The 14,961-nt window shown below is 40.0% G+C and overlaps 1 protein-coding gene across 2 annotated transcripts in view; it reads left to right on the top strand.

Annotated features, from left to right (window-relative positions):
* The window catches only part of LOC142151904 (tropomodulin-2-like), a 61,120-nt gene that overhangs the window by 21,786 nt on the left and 24,373 nt on the right, over window positions 1-14,961 (top strand). For both annotated transcript variants that reach the window (XM_075207994.1, XM_075207995.1), the window contains exon 3: window positions 713-869. In XM_075207994.1, coding sequence (XP_075064095.1) covers window positions 713-869 — 157 coding nt within the window. The remainder of the gene's footprint in view (window positions 1-712; window positions 870-14,961) is intronic.

The following is a 14,961-nucleotide window of genomic DNA, read 5'->3' as shown; positions in this document are numbered from 1 at the left end:
TTTGTAATAATGTAGCTAAACCAAAAATAGAATGTGACATTGCTTTGTTGTGCGTGCTTTGGAATTAACGTTTGTTCGTGCTTAGTGCTGCTTACAGCAAAATACACTTTTTTATAGGAATAACCCTTTAATTACCAGGATTCTTCTCCTTTAAAATTAACCCTTTAAATATCAGAGTACAGTGTACTTAATGACCACTGAACCACAAGATATACTAATAAAAACATAAAAAACAATATCCATTCATTTATATAGTTTGACTTATACAGTAAGTAGCTTATTATAATAGAAAATATTATAGATAATATTGTGGCCATCAGATATTATCCTGCATACAGAAAACTTCCAACAATTCCATGGAAGGGCACAAATGCTTTTGCATGAAATGGCTCTTAACAGAGAATTATAGCTGTGCCTGCTTGGTCTCAAATAAAGTGAATTGATAGGCTACATTCTCAGTGATGACACTGGTTTCTTCCTCATTCATAAAAATGGCTGCCTCCAGTGAGTGTAAGGGATGAGTATACTGAAAGAAGAAGGATTATGTTTATATCTGTTGTTGTTTTCACTGCATATCACTGTTCTATAACTGTCTAATTGTCATGTATCATATTACCTTTATAAGTGTTAAGACTGCTTCTAATCATTATAGTGCAAATAGCTTTTGGTGTTCATATACCTCAATATGGTCTTGGCACGCTTACATTTCCAGAATGCCTTGTTGCCAGCTGGGTTTCGGCAGAAAGACCAGACAACTAAAGAGGCGTCTGGGACATTTGACAGACAACATCTTCTGACTTACTTGCAGAAAGAAGCCATGGAGCACCAAGACCGAGAGGACTGTGTGCCTTACACTGGAGAGAAGAAAGGTAAGACTGCCCATTGGTTCCCTGTGTTGACCCCAGTAGGCAATGGCAAGCATGTAGCTGCATATTTATGTGATGCTGGATGTGTAATATGATAATGTTCTTAATGTGACTACACAAGTGTCGATGCTTCCATCAGTTTTGTTTTTTATTCTCTTGACCAAACTAGATTAAATTCGCCATTTATATTGGCCCAAAACCATCATATGGTTCAATCAAGATCCATCTAATGTTGTTTTGATTTGGCAGGGCAGAAAATTCTGTCACTCAATGTCCACTTCAACCTGTATACAGTGTGTGATCATTGAGGGGCATGAAACACTGATTCCCTAACAATTCAGTCGTTCACCTCACATAGGATGTGACATGAATCCCACCATAGACCAAACTTGCTGATTAAAATATTCACAGAAACACTACCACTGCCATTATTAGAACTTTCACAAATTCTTTTTTTGTACAGCTATGTGATTTGTAGACTTTTACAGCAAGTTGTTTATATCATGCTACATTTACTGTATACAGTATATTTCGTGTATACATATGTGCACATAAGATAAATTTTTTGGTAAAAGGTAAAATTGAAACTACCCGTTAAAAACCTGCGCTTGCCCCTGAAACTGTCCACAGATCTGGTCGCTCGGCAGAATGTACACCCAGTTCAGAAAACAAATGGTTACACACAGGGCCGGATTAAGGGAATGAAGGCCCCTAGGCTAAGGGAGCCTCCATTCCCCCGTAAGGGCCCCCCGTGATCTGAGCTGCCCCCCCCCCCCCGGTGAGCCGAGCCGCCCCCAAGGCACTTACCTCCTTCTCCTGGCATTGCGGTCCTTCTCCGGCGCCCTGTATGCTCTTTACTGAGATCTCGTGAGAGTGAGACTCATGAGATCTCCTCAGTAAGGAGATTACAGCGCGCCGGGGAAGGACCGCAGTGAAAGTGCTCAGCAGCATTGATCGGACCGATCAATACTGCTGCTGAGCACTTAAAAGGGCCCCCTGGATGCCCGAGGCCCCTGGGCTGTAGCCCAGTTAGCCCTATGGTTAATCCGGCCCTGGTTACACATTTGAGTATATTATATGTCCATGCATTCAGTAGTATACCGGTAGACAGGAGAAGAATGTGCCCTCAGTATGTTTGAAGTTGGAACAAAATTAGATATCAGACTAGCATCAGTGTTTCTTGGACACTGACTCTCCTGTGGATGTGACATAGCATCAAGGGTGCATTGAAAATAGTCCAAGAACCAGAAAACTTCCAGATAATTTCTGTTATGTAGACAGAAACTGCTTATTGATGGGAGAGGATGAAGAACAGTGACAAGAAGACTGCAGCTAACAAATTTGCCATAGTTAGCCAACTAATAGTGCCATACAATAGTAGTGTTTAAAGACTTACCATAACACACCATGCTACTATACCAGATCCAAGATAAAGCTGAACAGTCTGGGTTCCATGTTTTCTGTAAACCAATGATCTACATGGTATAGATATTAATAGGTTGAGTGTTTTGTTTTGATTCCAGGTCTGTGGTAGGTCCACAACTTTGCATTTGCAACAAAAAGGAAACCCCTGAGTTTAGGTAATACATTATTTAGAGTAACTTGTCTCTTGCAGTGTATAGAGTTGCATTAGTAATGTAACCTAAAGTTTTTCATATGGACTGGTCACAGTATGTTATATTAATGCAGGAAAGCATTATCATTATATATATTTTTCTTTTTAGTTTAATTTTGGAGCTGCAACCTTGTAAAGTTTTCCAGTCCAGTTTGCAAATGACGTCTCTCCTGGCCAAAGTTAGTTGGCTTCTCTCTGATTCTGCTCGTGAGATGTTGACATTTTAAAGTAAAATAGAATTTGGACTGATTCCTCTTATTAGTGACCATAATAATGTGTAGATATGGTGCAAGAGTTGAGTGTGTATGCACAGAGCCATGACTAGACATCATAATAGAGAGGCCACCTACTGTGGAGCGGTTCCTTGCCTTACAAGGATGCCCTCCAGTCCCCTCCTTCCCCGACCCCATCCATTCTCAACGTTTTGGTTCTTGGTGATCTTTGTGTGGCTATATCTGTGCTAGGCCACTGTCATTCCCCTTCAAACACACTGTAATGCAGCAGCTCTCCTTCCTGAACAGAGCAGTGTGGAGAGGGAAAGTCAGGATAAGTGCTGTCACCATTGGACTAACCACCAAAATCTGCATTTTTCCACCAGAATCAGAACATTTGACAGACTGCTTCTCCTACTTGTTAGTGCATGAAACCGAGGAAGTTCCAATGTGTCACACTCATGAAGGAGATGCTTGACCAGAACAGTTTAGTACTCTGAGCAGAACAGAAGTACCCCAAGCAGGTGCATGGCATAGATGTGACTTAGACTGCTGATAATCCAAGAATGTTCTAATTATTACTGGCCAGCATGTAAGACTGCAGAGCACAGGCCGAGGAGCAGCAGAAAGGGAAGTGGAGGGAAGGGGAGAGAGGGGTGGGTGGTAAAGAAAGGGAAATAAGAGCAAAAAAACAACCAAACTAATGACAGGCAGCCACCGGAAGGCGCCTCCTGTATTCCTGTGCCCTATCTAAGCGAGGAGCGACTCAAAGCTGCTCCGACTGTCACTGCCAGTACGGTCAGAGCCAGCGCCCCCTCGGCTTTATGCCATGGACAGTGGCACATGTCACACCACCCTAATTACGGCCCTGTATATGTTTATTCATGCATCATCATGGCAGAGTACAGAGGTGCATCTGGGTTAAGGGTTGGGACGGACACCAGGTCTGTAGCTTTAGGCAGCAATGCTCAAACTCCGTCCTCAAGAGCTACCACCAGTTAATTAATGAAATTGTACTCTCCCATACACAACGCACCTATATGGTACAAAAGTAAAGGAAGGCTTTTAATCACCCACGTTTCAAACGGTGTGCAGAAATCAGAAAGTTTTGCACAGTCAAAAAGGCTAAAATGGTAATTTCTTGCGTTTTTCAGCATTCATAAATTATCTTTTTTGTCTATGATTTATTAATGTCATTTTTCCCAGATTTCAACTGGATTTGTAAAGTATTCTTGAGCTTTACACAGCAACATATATAAGCAGCAAAACAGTACATGTCTGCTAGTATATTGTCAATGGGCAGGTAAAGTGTCTCCCCATCAGTAAGAAAGTTCAAAGTAATCGCAGATCCTCGGTGTGCAATATATTAATTTATACTGTATAATGGTGAGACTTGCTGTTTATGTTTATCTTTTCTGATTATGAGAAACGTGGTTTCTATTTTAAAGTAGATGAAGCCAAAAGTTTTCTATCTGATACATTACAGAAAAAAATACTTATTTTTTGCTAATGCTATAAGATTTGGTTCATGCCCTGTCTGGTTACCTAAAATATCATCAATGTTATTTAACCCTTTGATTCTAACCACTTACAACCAAGTACTAACTTATACACACTACGGAAAATATTGTAGGTCCAGTATATGTTTAGCCTATTAAAATGCTTTCCCTAGTAGTAAAGACATATTTCCTCATGACTTAGTCACGCATTGTTTTTATTCAAATTGTTTTCTGCATCATGCAAATTTGCTACCACAGGTCCACAAGTCTCTATTATCAAAGTACATAATGTATTAATAATGTATATAACTTATCACACAAACATTTTCAGGTTTTTAACACTAATGTCATTGGAAATTAACACTTGGTTGAAGCAAATTAGGTTGAAGCAAACAAGCTGGTTGATTTAGTGGACAGGAAGATATAGACTTTCCCAGGGATGTAACTAGACATTTATGGGCCCAACCAACATTCTGTAAGGGCCCCTTGCACAAAGCAATGTTTTCACTTCCTCTGCCTTACTGAAGCTCCCTCTATTGATCGATCAGTCTGTGGCTACGATTATAGTAACCAAGCAGTCTACACTGGTAAATTTCATTTTTGTTACTATGATAGCAGCCACTGCCTGATCACTAAGGAGAGTTTCAGTAAGCCGGAGGAGGTGAGAATTGTCTGCAGTCTCAATGCTGCTCATGGAGCAAGACTCTGCTTAGCAGCCTGTTGAGAACACTTTAGAGGTAGCCCAGTGACCCAGCCCAACATATCCCACTACGGGACCGGCCCGTTGGGCAGATGCCCCCCAGCCCAACCAGCAACTCTCCATGTGTCTTGTCTGTAGTCCCTCTCCTCCTTATGTTTTGACTTTGTCCTCCTGCTCATTGTCTTGTCTTTTTTTTGTGTCCGTATCTTCTCTCTCTCCAACCTCCTCCTATTAATTGTCAATACTCCCTCCCTATGTGAATCTTGCGTATGCTCCTTTGTCTTTATGTGTTCATACCTGCAATTTTGCATCCTGTGTCCTCAGCCAATATGCCACCTGGTCATTCCATGTTATGTTATGCAAATGAGCTCACTTATCCATGACACTACATCATCATCATCATCATCATCATCATCATTTATTTATATAGCGCCACTAATTCCGCAGCGCTGTACAGAGAACTCATTCACATCAGTCCCTGCCCCATTGGAGCTTACAGTCTAAATTCCCTACTATAGACACGCACTCACACACAGACAGACAGACAGAGAGAGAGACTAGGGTCAATTTTTTTTTTTTATTGCAGCCAATTAACCTACCAGTATGTTTTTGGAGTGTGGGAGGAAACCGGAGCACCCGGAGGAAACCCACGCCAACACAGGGAGAACATACAAACTCCACACAGATAGGGCCATGGTCGGGAATTGAACTCATGACCCCAGTGCTGTGAGGCAGACATGCTAACCACTACGCCACTGTGCTGCCCATACTACATCTTCCTTCTATATGCTCCCTACCAGGCGTAAGGACCCAGACAGAGAGTTTCTGATTTCTGGGTAAGAGTAAGTCTATTGACAATTGCTTAGTGCTGACATTTTTACACTACTCACAAATCAAGCATTCAGTCTTACTGAGTCAATTTTTCCCTCAATGTCAGAACAGGAATGTTGGTGCAAGCTTTGTTTAGTATTTACATGTGTACACTCACTTGGCAATGATAACCCAACAGATTCTGGGCACTAGACATGAAAGCTAGGGACAGTGCCGTGGATGCCCATGCCTGGCAACACCACTGAAGACAGGTTTAACCCTTGCCCTCTTTACTGCCGGGATCCTGCAGCAGCCACATGGGTTGCTATTACAGTAGTTCTAAAACTGATCAGGACACCAGAGGTACACCTTAACCCAGCTGAAGTGTGATATCACTGAGCAAATGTATTGTACTTTCATGGTTCATGTCTGAAAAAAACTATTTTTCCGGTCCTTTAAGACATTTCTTATGTAGATTCTGGAGAAGAATGGCTTTTTTGTCATTGTGAAAGCTTATAGCATTTTTTTTTTTTGTAACAATATTTTTATTTCAAAACATGGCAAACAGTAACATGACCAGCATGTAAATCTGTAAATATCTTAAAAGATAAAGAACATTTTGAAACAGTGCAAACAATTTTGTAATACTTCCATAATGACTTGACTTATGGAATTTTATATAGTTAACTAGGAAGGGTTGGTGAACTAACAAAGATTAAAGGCGTGGGGAGACAGAATTTATGCAATGTAAGGAAGGGTTAGGAAGTGATACTTGGGGGTTTGTTAATAAGTAAAAAGGCCTATATCCTACTGTTTTTGAATAGATCATCTTTCATATGGGCAGCACGGTGGCTAAGTGGTTAGCACTTCTGTCTCACAGCACTGGGGTCATGAGTTCAATTCCCGACCATGGCCTTATCTGGGCCTTATCTGTGTGGAGTTTGTATGTTCTCCCCGTGTTTGCGTGGGTTTCCTCTGGGTGCTCTGGTTTCCTCCCACACTCCAAAAACATAATAGTAGGTTAATTGGCTGCTATCAAAATTGACCCTAGTCTCTCTCTGTCTGTCCGTCTGTGTGTGTGTATGTTAGGGATTTTAGACTGTAAGCTCCAATGGGGCAGGGACTGAATGAGTTCTCTGTACAGCGCTGCGGAATCAATGGCGCTATATAAATAAATGGTGATGATGATGATTGTCCAATATTAATAAATAGACCTCTTGAACTGAAAGCAAAGTTATAATATAACAACAAACGTGTAACACAGGAAGATAACATATTTATTGAGCTCCCTAATAAATTCCCTGTTCTGTTTTGGCATTTCCTGTGTCTGTTTCAGTTTAAGAGCTACACAGCATCAAGACAGGACATCTCAGGATCAGTTTATGTTTTTTGGCTTAAAACCACAGAAATGAAATGTAAAGTAAATCTTATATTATCCAAACAAGAGCCATGAACATTAATATTTAGTAATCCAACCGATCTTACTGCTTTTCTCCGTCTTTTAATTGTCTGTAGTTAAATGTACGTTTGTGAATGATGAATGAGAAGAATATACTATTTTCCCACAAGTAAAAGTTCTGACTTATCTAGTAAAGGAAGTGCAGCTAAAATAAGCTCATTATGACATGTATTACAGGGTTGATATTTTTGGCACTCAGGACTTAGCATTAAATTATATTCACCAGAAAGAAGCATGAGCTAAGGGGTTACCCATCGCCTGGCAGATAGCGAGGCAGCTTTTTTGTCAGCTGACCCAATATTCACTTAATAATTGTATTAACAATTGAGGCAGTTTAAAGTGGCTCATGCCACAGAGATGTCACTAGCTCTTAGATAATTGGTAAGCCGCATTCTCATTAACCAATGATAAACCATATAATCCAAAAGACACACGCTTATGGTAAGAATCCCAGTGCCCTGCCCTGACAATTGTTTACACACTAGCTTCATCAGGACACCTTGGGTACCGGGCATAATACCTATAAATGGAGAGTTGATATTCCACCCAAAGCTCCTGACGAAATTGTTGTTAAACATGTCACGCACAGTTACCTCTGGCATGTTTCCTTTATATAATTCTTATTGTCATACATTGTGATTTCTGTACATACTCTATACCTCAGTACATGTGGCAGACACATTGTTTATATATTTTACTTGTGTTGACATTACTGGCTTGTATGAATTATTAGAATGTGTTGCTGTTTAATGGTGTGTGACTGTGCTCTCCAAACCTTGTGGGGTGTATATCATTATACAGAGCTAAGAATCCAATTGGCAACAAGTCCCGTAGTATAGGTTCTCTGGGAAACTACCACGGTCTGCGTTGTATGACGTCTTTTTTCCCCAGATCATAGCCAGTATTTCTGAATAATAAAATATCTATGTATATCCTTTACACAGTACCAGCGTGTAACACAGCACTGTGTATTAAGGGATTAATGAATCCATGTGTGTATCCAAACCTGTGAAATTTAGATAACATTGTATCATTCAGCATTGTATACAGAAAAAGTAGAGGTGTACGACAGACTCCCATTACACCATTTACTTTGTGTAAGTGCATAATTCAGTACTCAGCCACCTCTACTGAACAAGATAGATACTTAAAATCTGACCTGTTAATGGCCAACCAGAATATTTGGACCTAGAAGTTCAGCAGAAAAGTTGGTCCTTTGAGTATGGATATTTTTCTCATCATAGTGGTTGACTTGTTATAATGAACCTGTTGCCGAACTCTAACTTTGTATTTAATTATTAAATAATGATTTTAATAAAGACAAATGTATGTTAAATATAAAATTAGAACTTATTTTTTTACAGCCCCTGCAGTCAGTTTGTAATTGGCACTGTCTTGGATCAGAGACCAGCTCGGTGTGGCAAGCCCTCCACACAACTATCATTTGCATGCATCATCTATGCCCTATGCCAGGTCTCAGAGCAGGCAGGTAAGGTACACGGCCTGTTAGAAGATGAGGAAGGGACAATTCTTCACCAGTTTTGGCTTAAAATCTGTTTGTTGGATGATATGAAACGCTGAAATATGGCTTTCAAAAAAAAACATCAAGAAAAAAAATTAAAAGTAACAAAAACATACTGCAAACTAAAAAGTAAAAAACAAGGTGATAAGTTCTCTTTAAGTTGTTTAAAAAGTTTAGGATGGCTGTGCATATTACTAATGAGAAGGAACAGACTGAGCTTGGTATAGCTTAAACAATGCCATATACTGCATTCATAGATATGCTAAAGTAGGAATGGAATTGTAACTGGGAAAAGTGAAATTAAAGTTTTTGAATATTTCTTGATTTATGACATTCACATAGTTAAAGTTACTTTCTCCATGGAATATGAATCATCCTGAACATCTAAGGTCCAGATTTTCTTCTCATTTGGTTGCATAATTCCATCGCAATGATAAGCCCTCTGGAAAAAGTCACAATGTACAAGTCATATTTTATAACATGCAAAGTTAAAAAACAAAGCTAGGGAGGATGACATTTACTTGAAGCTCTGTGGCATATGGAACTTGTTAAGTCATTGCTGCGCTCTTGCTTGGATCAAGTACTATGTGCGTGTCACTGTGCTTGCAAGGCTCATCTATTTAAATATTCAAAATAAACAGGCCCAACTGTTATACATTTATATGTTTGTATATAAATCATGTGCCCTTCAAAAGACAATTATTTTAATATTTAAGCATTGGTAGATCTAACAAAATATATACTAATTTCAACAATTGCTTAACAAAAATGTAATTTTATCTCTTAATTTCTTAATTTTTATGGTCTCCCAAAACTTGCTGCCTAACACCGCTTTCATACTGCCGCCCTGGCAATATCCCGGGTTTTTCAAGCCGGGTTTTTGCCGGGGTTTGGAGCGTCCCAGCTCAGAAACACCATTCATACTGCACCTCGGACCCGGGAATTTCCCGGGTTGACCCCATTCATACTGCACAAGTCTGTGCCCTGGCAATTTGTGGGAGTCATCACCAGAGCAGTTTTCATTGGCTGAAAAATGGTGATGTCATTGAAAGGTGACTGTTTTTTTCTCTATAACAAACCTATGACTTAATTGCTCAATTGTGCACACTCTGTGCTCTGGTAGCTACACAGTTAACACTTCACACACTGGTATCTAAGGGGTCAACCCAGCCAAGCAATCTATCTCTTCTAAACAGACAGTGAATTTGTTTAGAGCAATAAGAACAGTTCTTATTAACTGTTAGATTTAATATAGAGACAGGCAGACAGCCAATCAGCTTGTTTTCTGTGCAACCCGGGTTGAAAAACCCGGGTTGCACCTTTCATAGTGCAGGCAACCCGAGTCCGACCCGGGAATTACCCCTCGATAAATCCCGGGTTGAAGACCCGGGTTTTTAGACCCGGGATTTTTGACTTGTACCATTCAAACTGCACCAAGACCCGGGTCGTTTGAGCTTGCCCCGGCAAAAACCCGGGATTTTGGTGCAGTATGAATGGGGTATAATACCGCTTTTATACTGCCGCCCTGGCAATATCCCGGGTTTTTCAAGCCGGGTTTTTGCCGGGGCTCGGAGCGTCCCAGCTCAGAAACACCATTCATACTGCACCTCGGACCCGGGAATTTCCCGGGTTGACCCCATTCATACTGCACAAGTCTGTGCCCTGGCAATTTGTGGGAGTCATCACCAGATCAGTTTTCATTGGCTGAAAAGACTGAAGACTGAAAGGCACACTGTGCAAAAGTGTCATTGCCACATTAAATCCAACGTCCTACCACTTTAGCACCACCACACTCAAGAAAATAAATTCCTACTTTGGAACATCATCTTTATTACATGTAACAATATCTTGTGGGCCCTATTGAAAAATTTTGAAAGGACCCACAATTTTCTAGTTATCCACCCTTCAATTGCCTTGTTGGGCCGAAAGTAAATTGAGAAGAAAAACAGCGCAAGGATCACACTTATTGCATCACAAAACATTTACACTTTTCACAATTTTTATTCAAAACATACATCTAAAATCAACACTCTCATTATAAGCCTGTGATGCACAAAGACTGTAAAATATATTGAAAAGGTCGATCAAATGCGTACGCTCAGTTCACGCTTTTTAAAATTATTAGTATTAGCAAATACTTGCAATTTCCCCTTTTTGTGTCATTTTTCTTTTTCTGGTCTTTACTTATTAGCCAATCAGCTTGTTTTCTGTGCAACCCGGGTTGAAAAACCCGGGTTGCACCATTCATAGTGCAGGCAACCCGGGTCCGACCCGGGAATTACCCCTCGATAAATCCCGGGTTGGAGACCCGGGTTTTTAGACCCGGGATTTTTGATTTGTACCATTCATACTGCACCAAGACCTGGGTCGTTTGAGCTCCCCCCGGCAAAAACCCGGGATTTTGGTGCAGTATGAATGGGGTATTAGATAGCTGCCTCAGGTTACTGCATGATGGGCACACCCTATAGACGGAAGTAGGTTCATGCACATATGGTTCTATAAATATATTTGTGTAAGACCTCTCTAGGATCTTTGTGAATATTTACATATATGTTGGTATTTTTTTTCATGTTTTTTAAATGTTTGTTATAAAGAATAAATATTGGGTATACATAAGCTTGGTAATTAATGATGTTTTATAGATGAATGTAGGCAGCACAGGTCATTCCAATTTCTTGTTTTGGAGCCTAGTAGATTTTGGTTACACAGCTGGTTATATTATCTGGTTTTATGCAAAGACTACTTATATCTTGGCCTAGGGCAATAGACTTTTTTTTGCAATGTATGCTTGGCAGCATCATCTTTTACTGAATGCTATTTACTGGTAGCAAACATTTTTTTCTACCAATGAGATGTGGTAAAGGTCGGGGCAATGGAGACACCTGGAAGCGGGCTGCCAGATTGGTCTAGGGCAGCAAAAACACCAATCCAGGCCTGCTTATTATTTTAATTGCATTTTCTGTTGTAGCATAAAACATACTCGAAATTCGGGTAGGTCTCCCAGACTCCCGGGAGAGCAGGCAAGTATCCCGTATACTGCTATTTGATGGCCAACATGATGCGATTTGCGGTGAATCGCGTCATTTTGGCCTGGCCCCCATGGCAAAATTATGTTTTTGTTGCCAGGGTGGGAGCAAAATAACGTGATTGACCACGCCCCGCCTCCTCCCACCCTCCAACCACGCCCCCTGCCCAGGATCTCTCGGAATTCAATGTTAAAAGGTTGGCAAGTATGGAATAAAACTATATGCAATGAAAAGTTTAGTGGCAGCCTTGGAATCATGTAGTCTTTCTGAAGTTTGTTTAACATTAATTACCCTGCGTGATTACTTGTTAATCTTCCAGTATGATTAGTCTCAGCCAATGAGCAGATGTTCTGTGCAGGTTGCATATGGCTAAAAATCTATTGTAGAAATATAACTCTCAAACTTTGAATTTGAACTTTCATGTTTCAGCACAGGCAGAGATTAAAACCTTTGGTGGTCCTATCGTGCTTCAGCTTGCACAGCTAAATAAATCTGTGGCTCTTGGCACTCCATTCTGCTAAAATCCTATAGCTGAGTATAACGTAATGCAGATTTGCAATAACAGGATCACGGCTTTAATTACTTCCAGATACAGCTTAAATCGCAGTGCTCTGGTGAGAGTTTTAGAAACAGAGTGTGTCCTTTTTAATCTTGTTTACTTTCATTGTGTTATTTAAATGTATGACCCTTACAAAATATCTCTTCTCAGAAATTAAGTGATTTCAAATGTCTGTAATCTGTTAGCTAGGTTTTCACAACACTCTTTCTTATAACCAAGAGCAAAATTATGATCAGATTCCTTTTTTGTGATGTGTAAATAATAACCATTGTTGAAATCAACTCTACCAGACATAAGAATGTTGTTATGACATTATATAATTATTCTATCCTCTTCCCAAAGCACCGTGTTTGGGGCTATTTTGCTGTTTACATTAAGAATGCAGCTAATTTGGATAACTCGCTCACTTGCATTCTGCAGCCAATGGCTTTAGGCAGGAAATGCCAACAAAAAAGGGAGGAAACAGAAGTAGGAAGCATAATTGTCTAAAAATGTAAACATTTCCAAAACAACCGGTATGATTTTCATCAATGTTGAATCGGATAATGATGTGCTTATTTAAAGGCTAACTTTAAGGGGCATATTCAACTAAGAAGGGAGATTGCGGTTACGCGCGGCTGTACATAAAGTGCCAATACGGTACAGCAACATTGCGGATTTCTCTTTGCAACCCTGTGTGGTGCAAAAGGAAATCTGCGATGTTGTGGGAACATCACAGTGCAGATTTTCCTTTGCACCGCAAAGGGAAATTTCCAAAGTTGCGGTAACGGGAAGCGTGCAGTCGCGCTTAACATGAGCTTCATTCTTAATTGAATATGCGCCTAAGTCTCTAGTGGAAAAGAAAAAAAAGTTGCTCAATAGTATTCTGTTTACATATAGGCATACTTGCCCATGTTTTCTCTTACCCCTCAGAGATCGTGGAAGGGAGGTGAAGTGCAGCTGACAAGGGGGCGCTGTGAATCGTGTCATTTTGGGGACATGACGCTATCATGTCATTTTTCCACAAGGGGCAGGGCCATAATTAAGCGATTTGCTGTGAATCGCGTCATGGAAGCCCCCACTCTGCACACTTCCCTTATATCCACCATGTACTTACACTCATGTAACATTCATTAACAACTGATCTCACTAAATGAACCAATAAGTGCACAGTTCTTAATAACAGAATTTATTATCTGTACTTGTTTTTACACTCCTCTCTCCTGTTTTTCTAATGGTAAATGTTTATTTTGAATGAGGCCTCAGTCATGTTCTGTGACCCCTGACTAACAAACTGGCAGATGTGGGGTTTTCAAATTCCAGCTTTTGTTGAATCACAATTCTAGCAAATCTTATGTGAAAATCTACTGAAGATTTCTGATATATTTCATATGTATTCATACATATATAGGAGGAGTAGCTCAGGGTGCTGACTGTATAACAGTGACAGAGAAAGTTGCTGGAGACCCTGGTTTGAGTCCTCCCTTGTTCATTTATGGGTGCACACCCACAATCCTGTTTTTGGCACTGTCTAGGTAAAATTAGTCTTACTGTTCTTCGGTAGGATTTCGGGACAAGCAGATAATGCATCCTGGAAAGTCCTTTATATTAACATTATAGAATTACCCCTTCATTAAATAAAATTTTATTTTTTTAATCCTAAAATACAACTTGTCATCTATGTTTTAAATTAATCATTGTGAAGGGACATTGGGGCTGTCATTATTACGTTTGTCACTTTTGTGTGTTTTAATATATTTTTGTTGTCACATTGGTATTCATGTGCTGCATATAAATGAATGTTCCCACATCAAAAGCACCTGTAAAAATGGCAAATGGTAATATTTTTATGACCACTAATTTACCAGAACCTCTGGTGCACCAGAAAAAGCAAAGTCCATTGTATGTCTTTGCAATTCGACGGAGATGAGTGCGCCCAGCCTGCATTACCTAAGAATGCTCTGAAACCCCCCCAGCTCCTCCCATCAGAAGAGTGTTGTTGCTCCCCCTGCAGGCATCACCATCTTGACATGTAGATCCATGAGCAATCAAAAAATGTGATAATGCCACAAAACGACTCTGCAGGGTCATTAGTGCACATTTGTAATTACCCATTGGTTTCTGTCTATTCAAGAAGAGCTTGAAAGATTCTCATACCCCATTGTGCTTGTGTTTGTGCTCTGAGACAGTGTGAGTAACACCAGGTAAGAGGGTCCCAGTTCTTCTGAAGTGCCACTTGTCTTAAACTGCTGCTGGAACTTATTGGTTTGGGAGGACCGTGTTATTAAAGCTGTTACACAAGTATTTTAAAAATATTATAGACTAGTGAAATTTTCAAAGCTCAAATATTTGCCTCATTCGGACCTGAAAATTCACACCTTTTGCATCCGGAATGTGTCCTTAAGTGTTCCGAGACATTCGTCACCGCACAGCAGAAAAAATTTAACTTCATCCTCCCATCTCTTTTCAGAGAATATTAATTCTACAAAATATAAATTTACCAATACAATGTGGAATGGTGAAACAAAAGTAAAACGTAAAGATTGTATTGACAGAACTGAAAGCCTTTGCAAAATGCCCTGATTTGCCATGAAACTAAATTTAAGTAAAATTTTGCCGCTTCACTCAACTCTACAAAATGTTAAACTAAAGCATGTCATGGTATCAAATTACTTTGTGGTATTTGTGTTGCTAACAGGGAGGCGCGGAGTCTA

The sequence above is a fragment of the Mixophyes fleayi genome, chromosome 4, assembly GCF_038048845.1.
Source record: "Mixophyes fleayi isolate aMixFle1 chromosome 4, aMixFle1.hap1, whole genome shotgun sequence".
Classification (NCBI taxonomy): Eukaryota; Metazoa; Chordata; class Amphibia; order Anura; family Limnodynastidae; genus Mixophyes; species Mixophyes fleayi.
The sequence above is the reverse complement of the archived record's forward strand: the minus strand, read 5'-3'. Positions and strand labels throughout refer to the sequence as shown.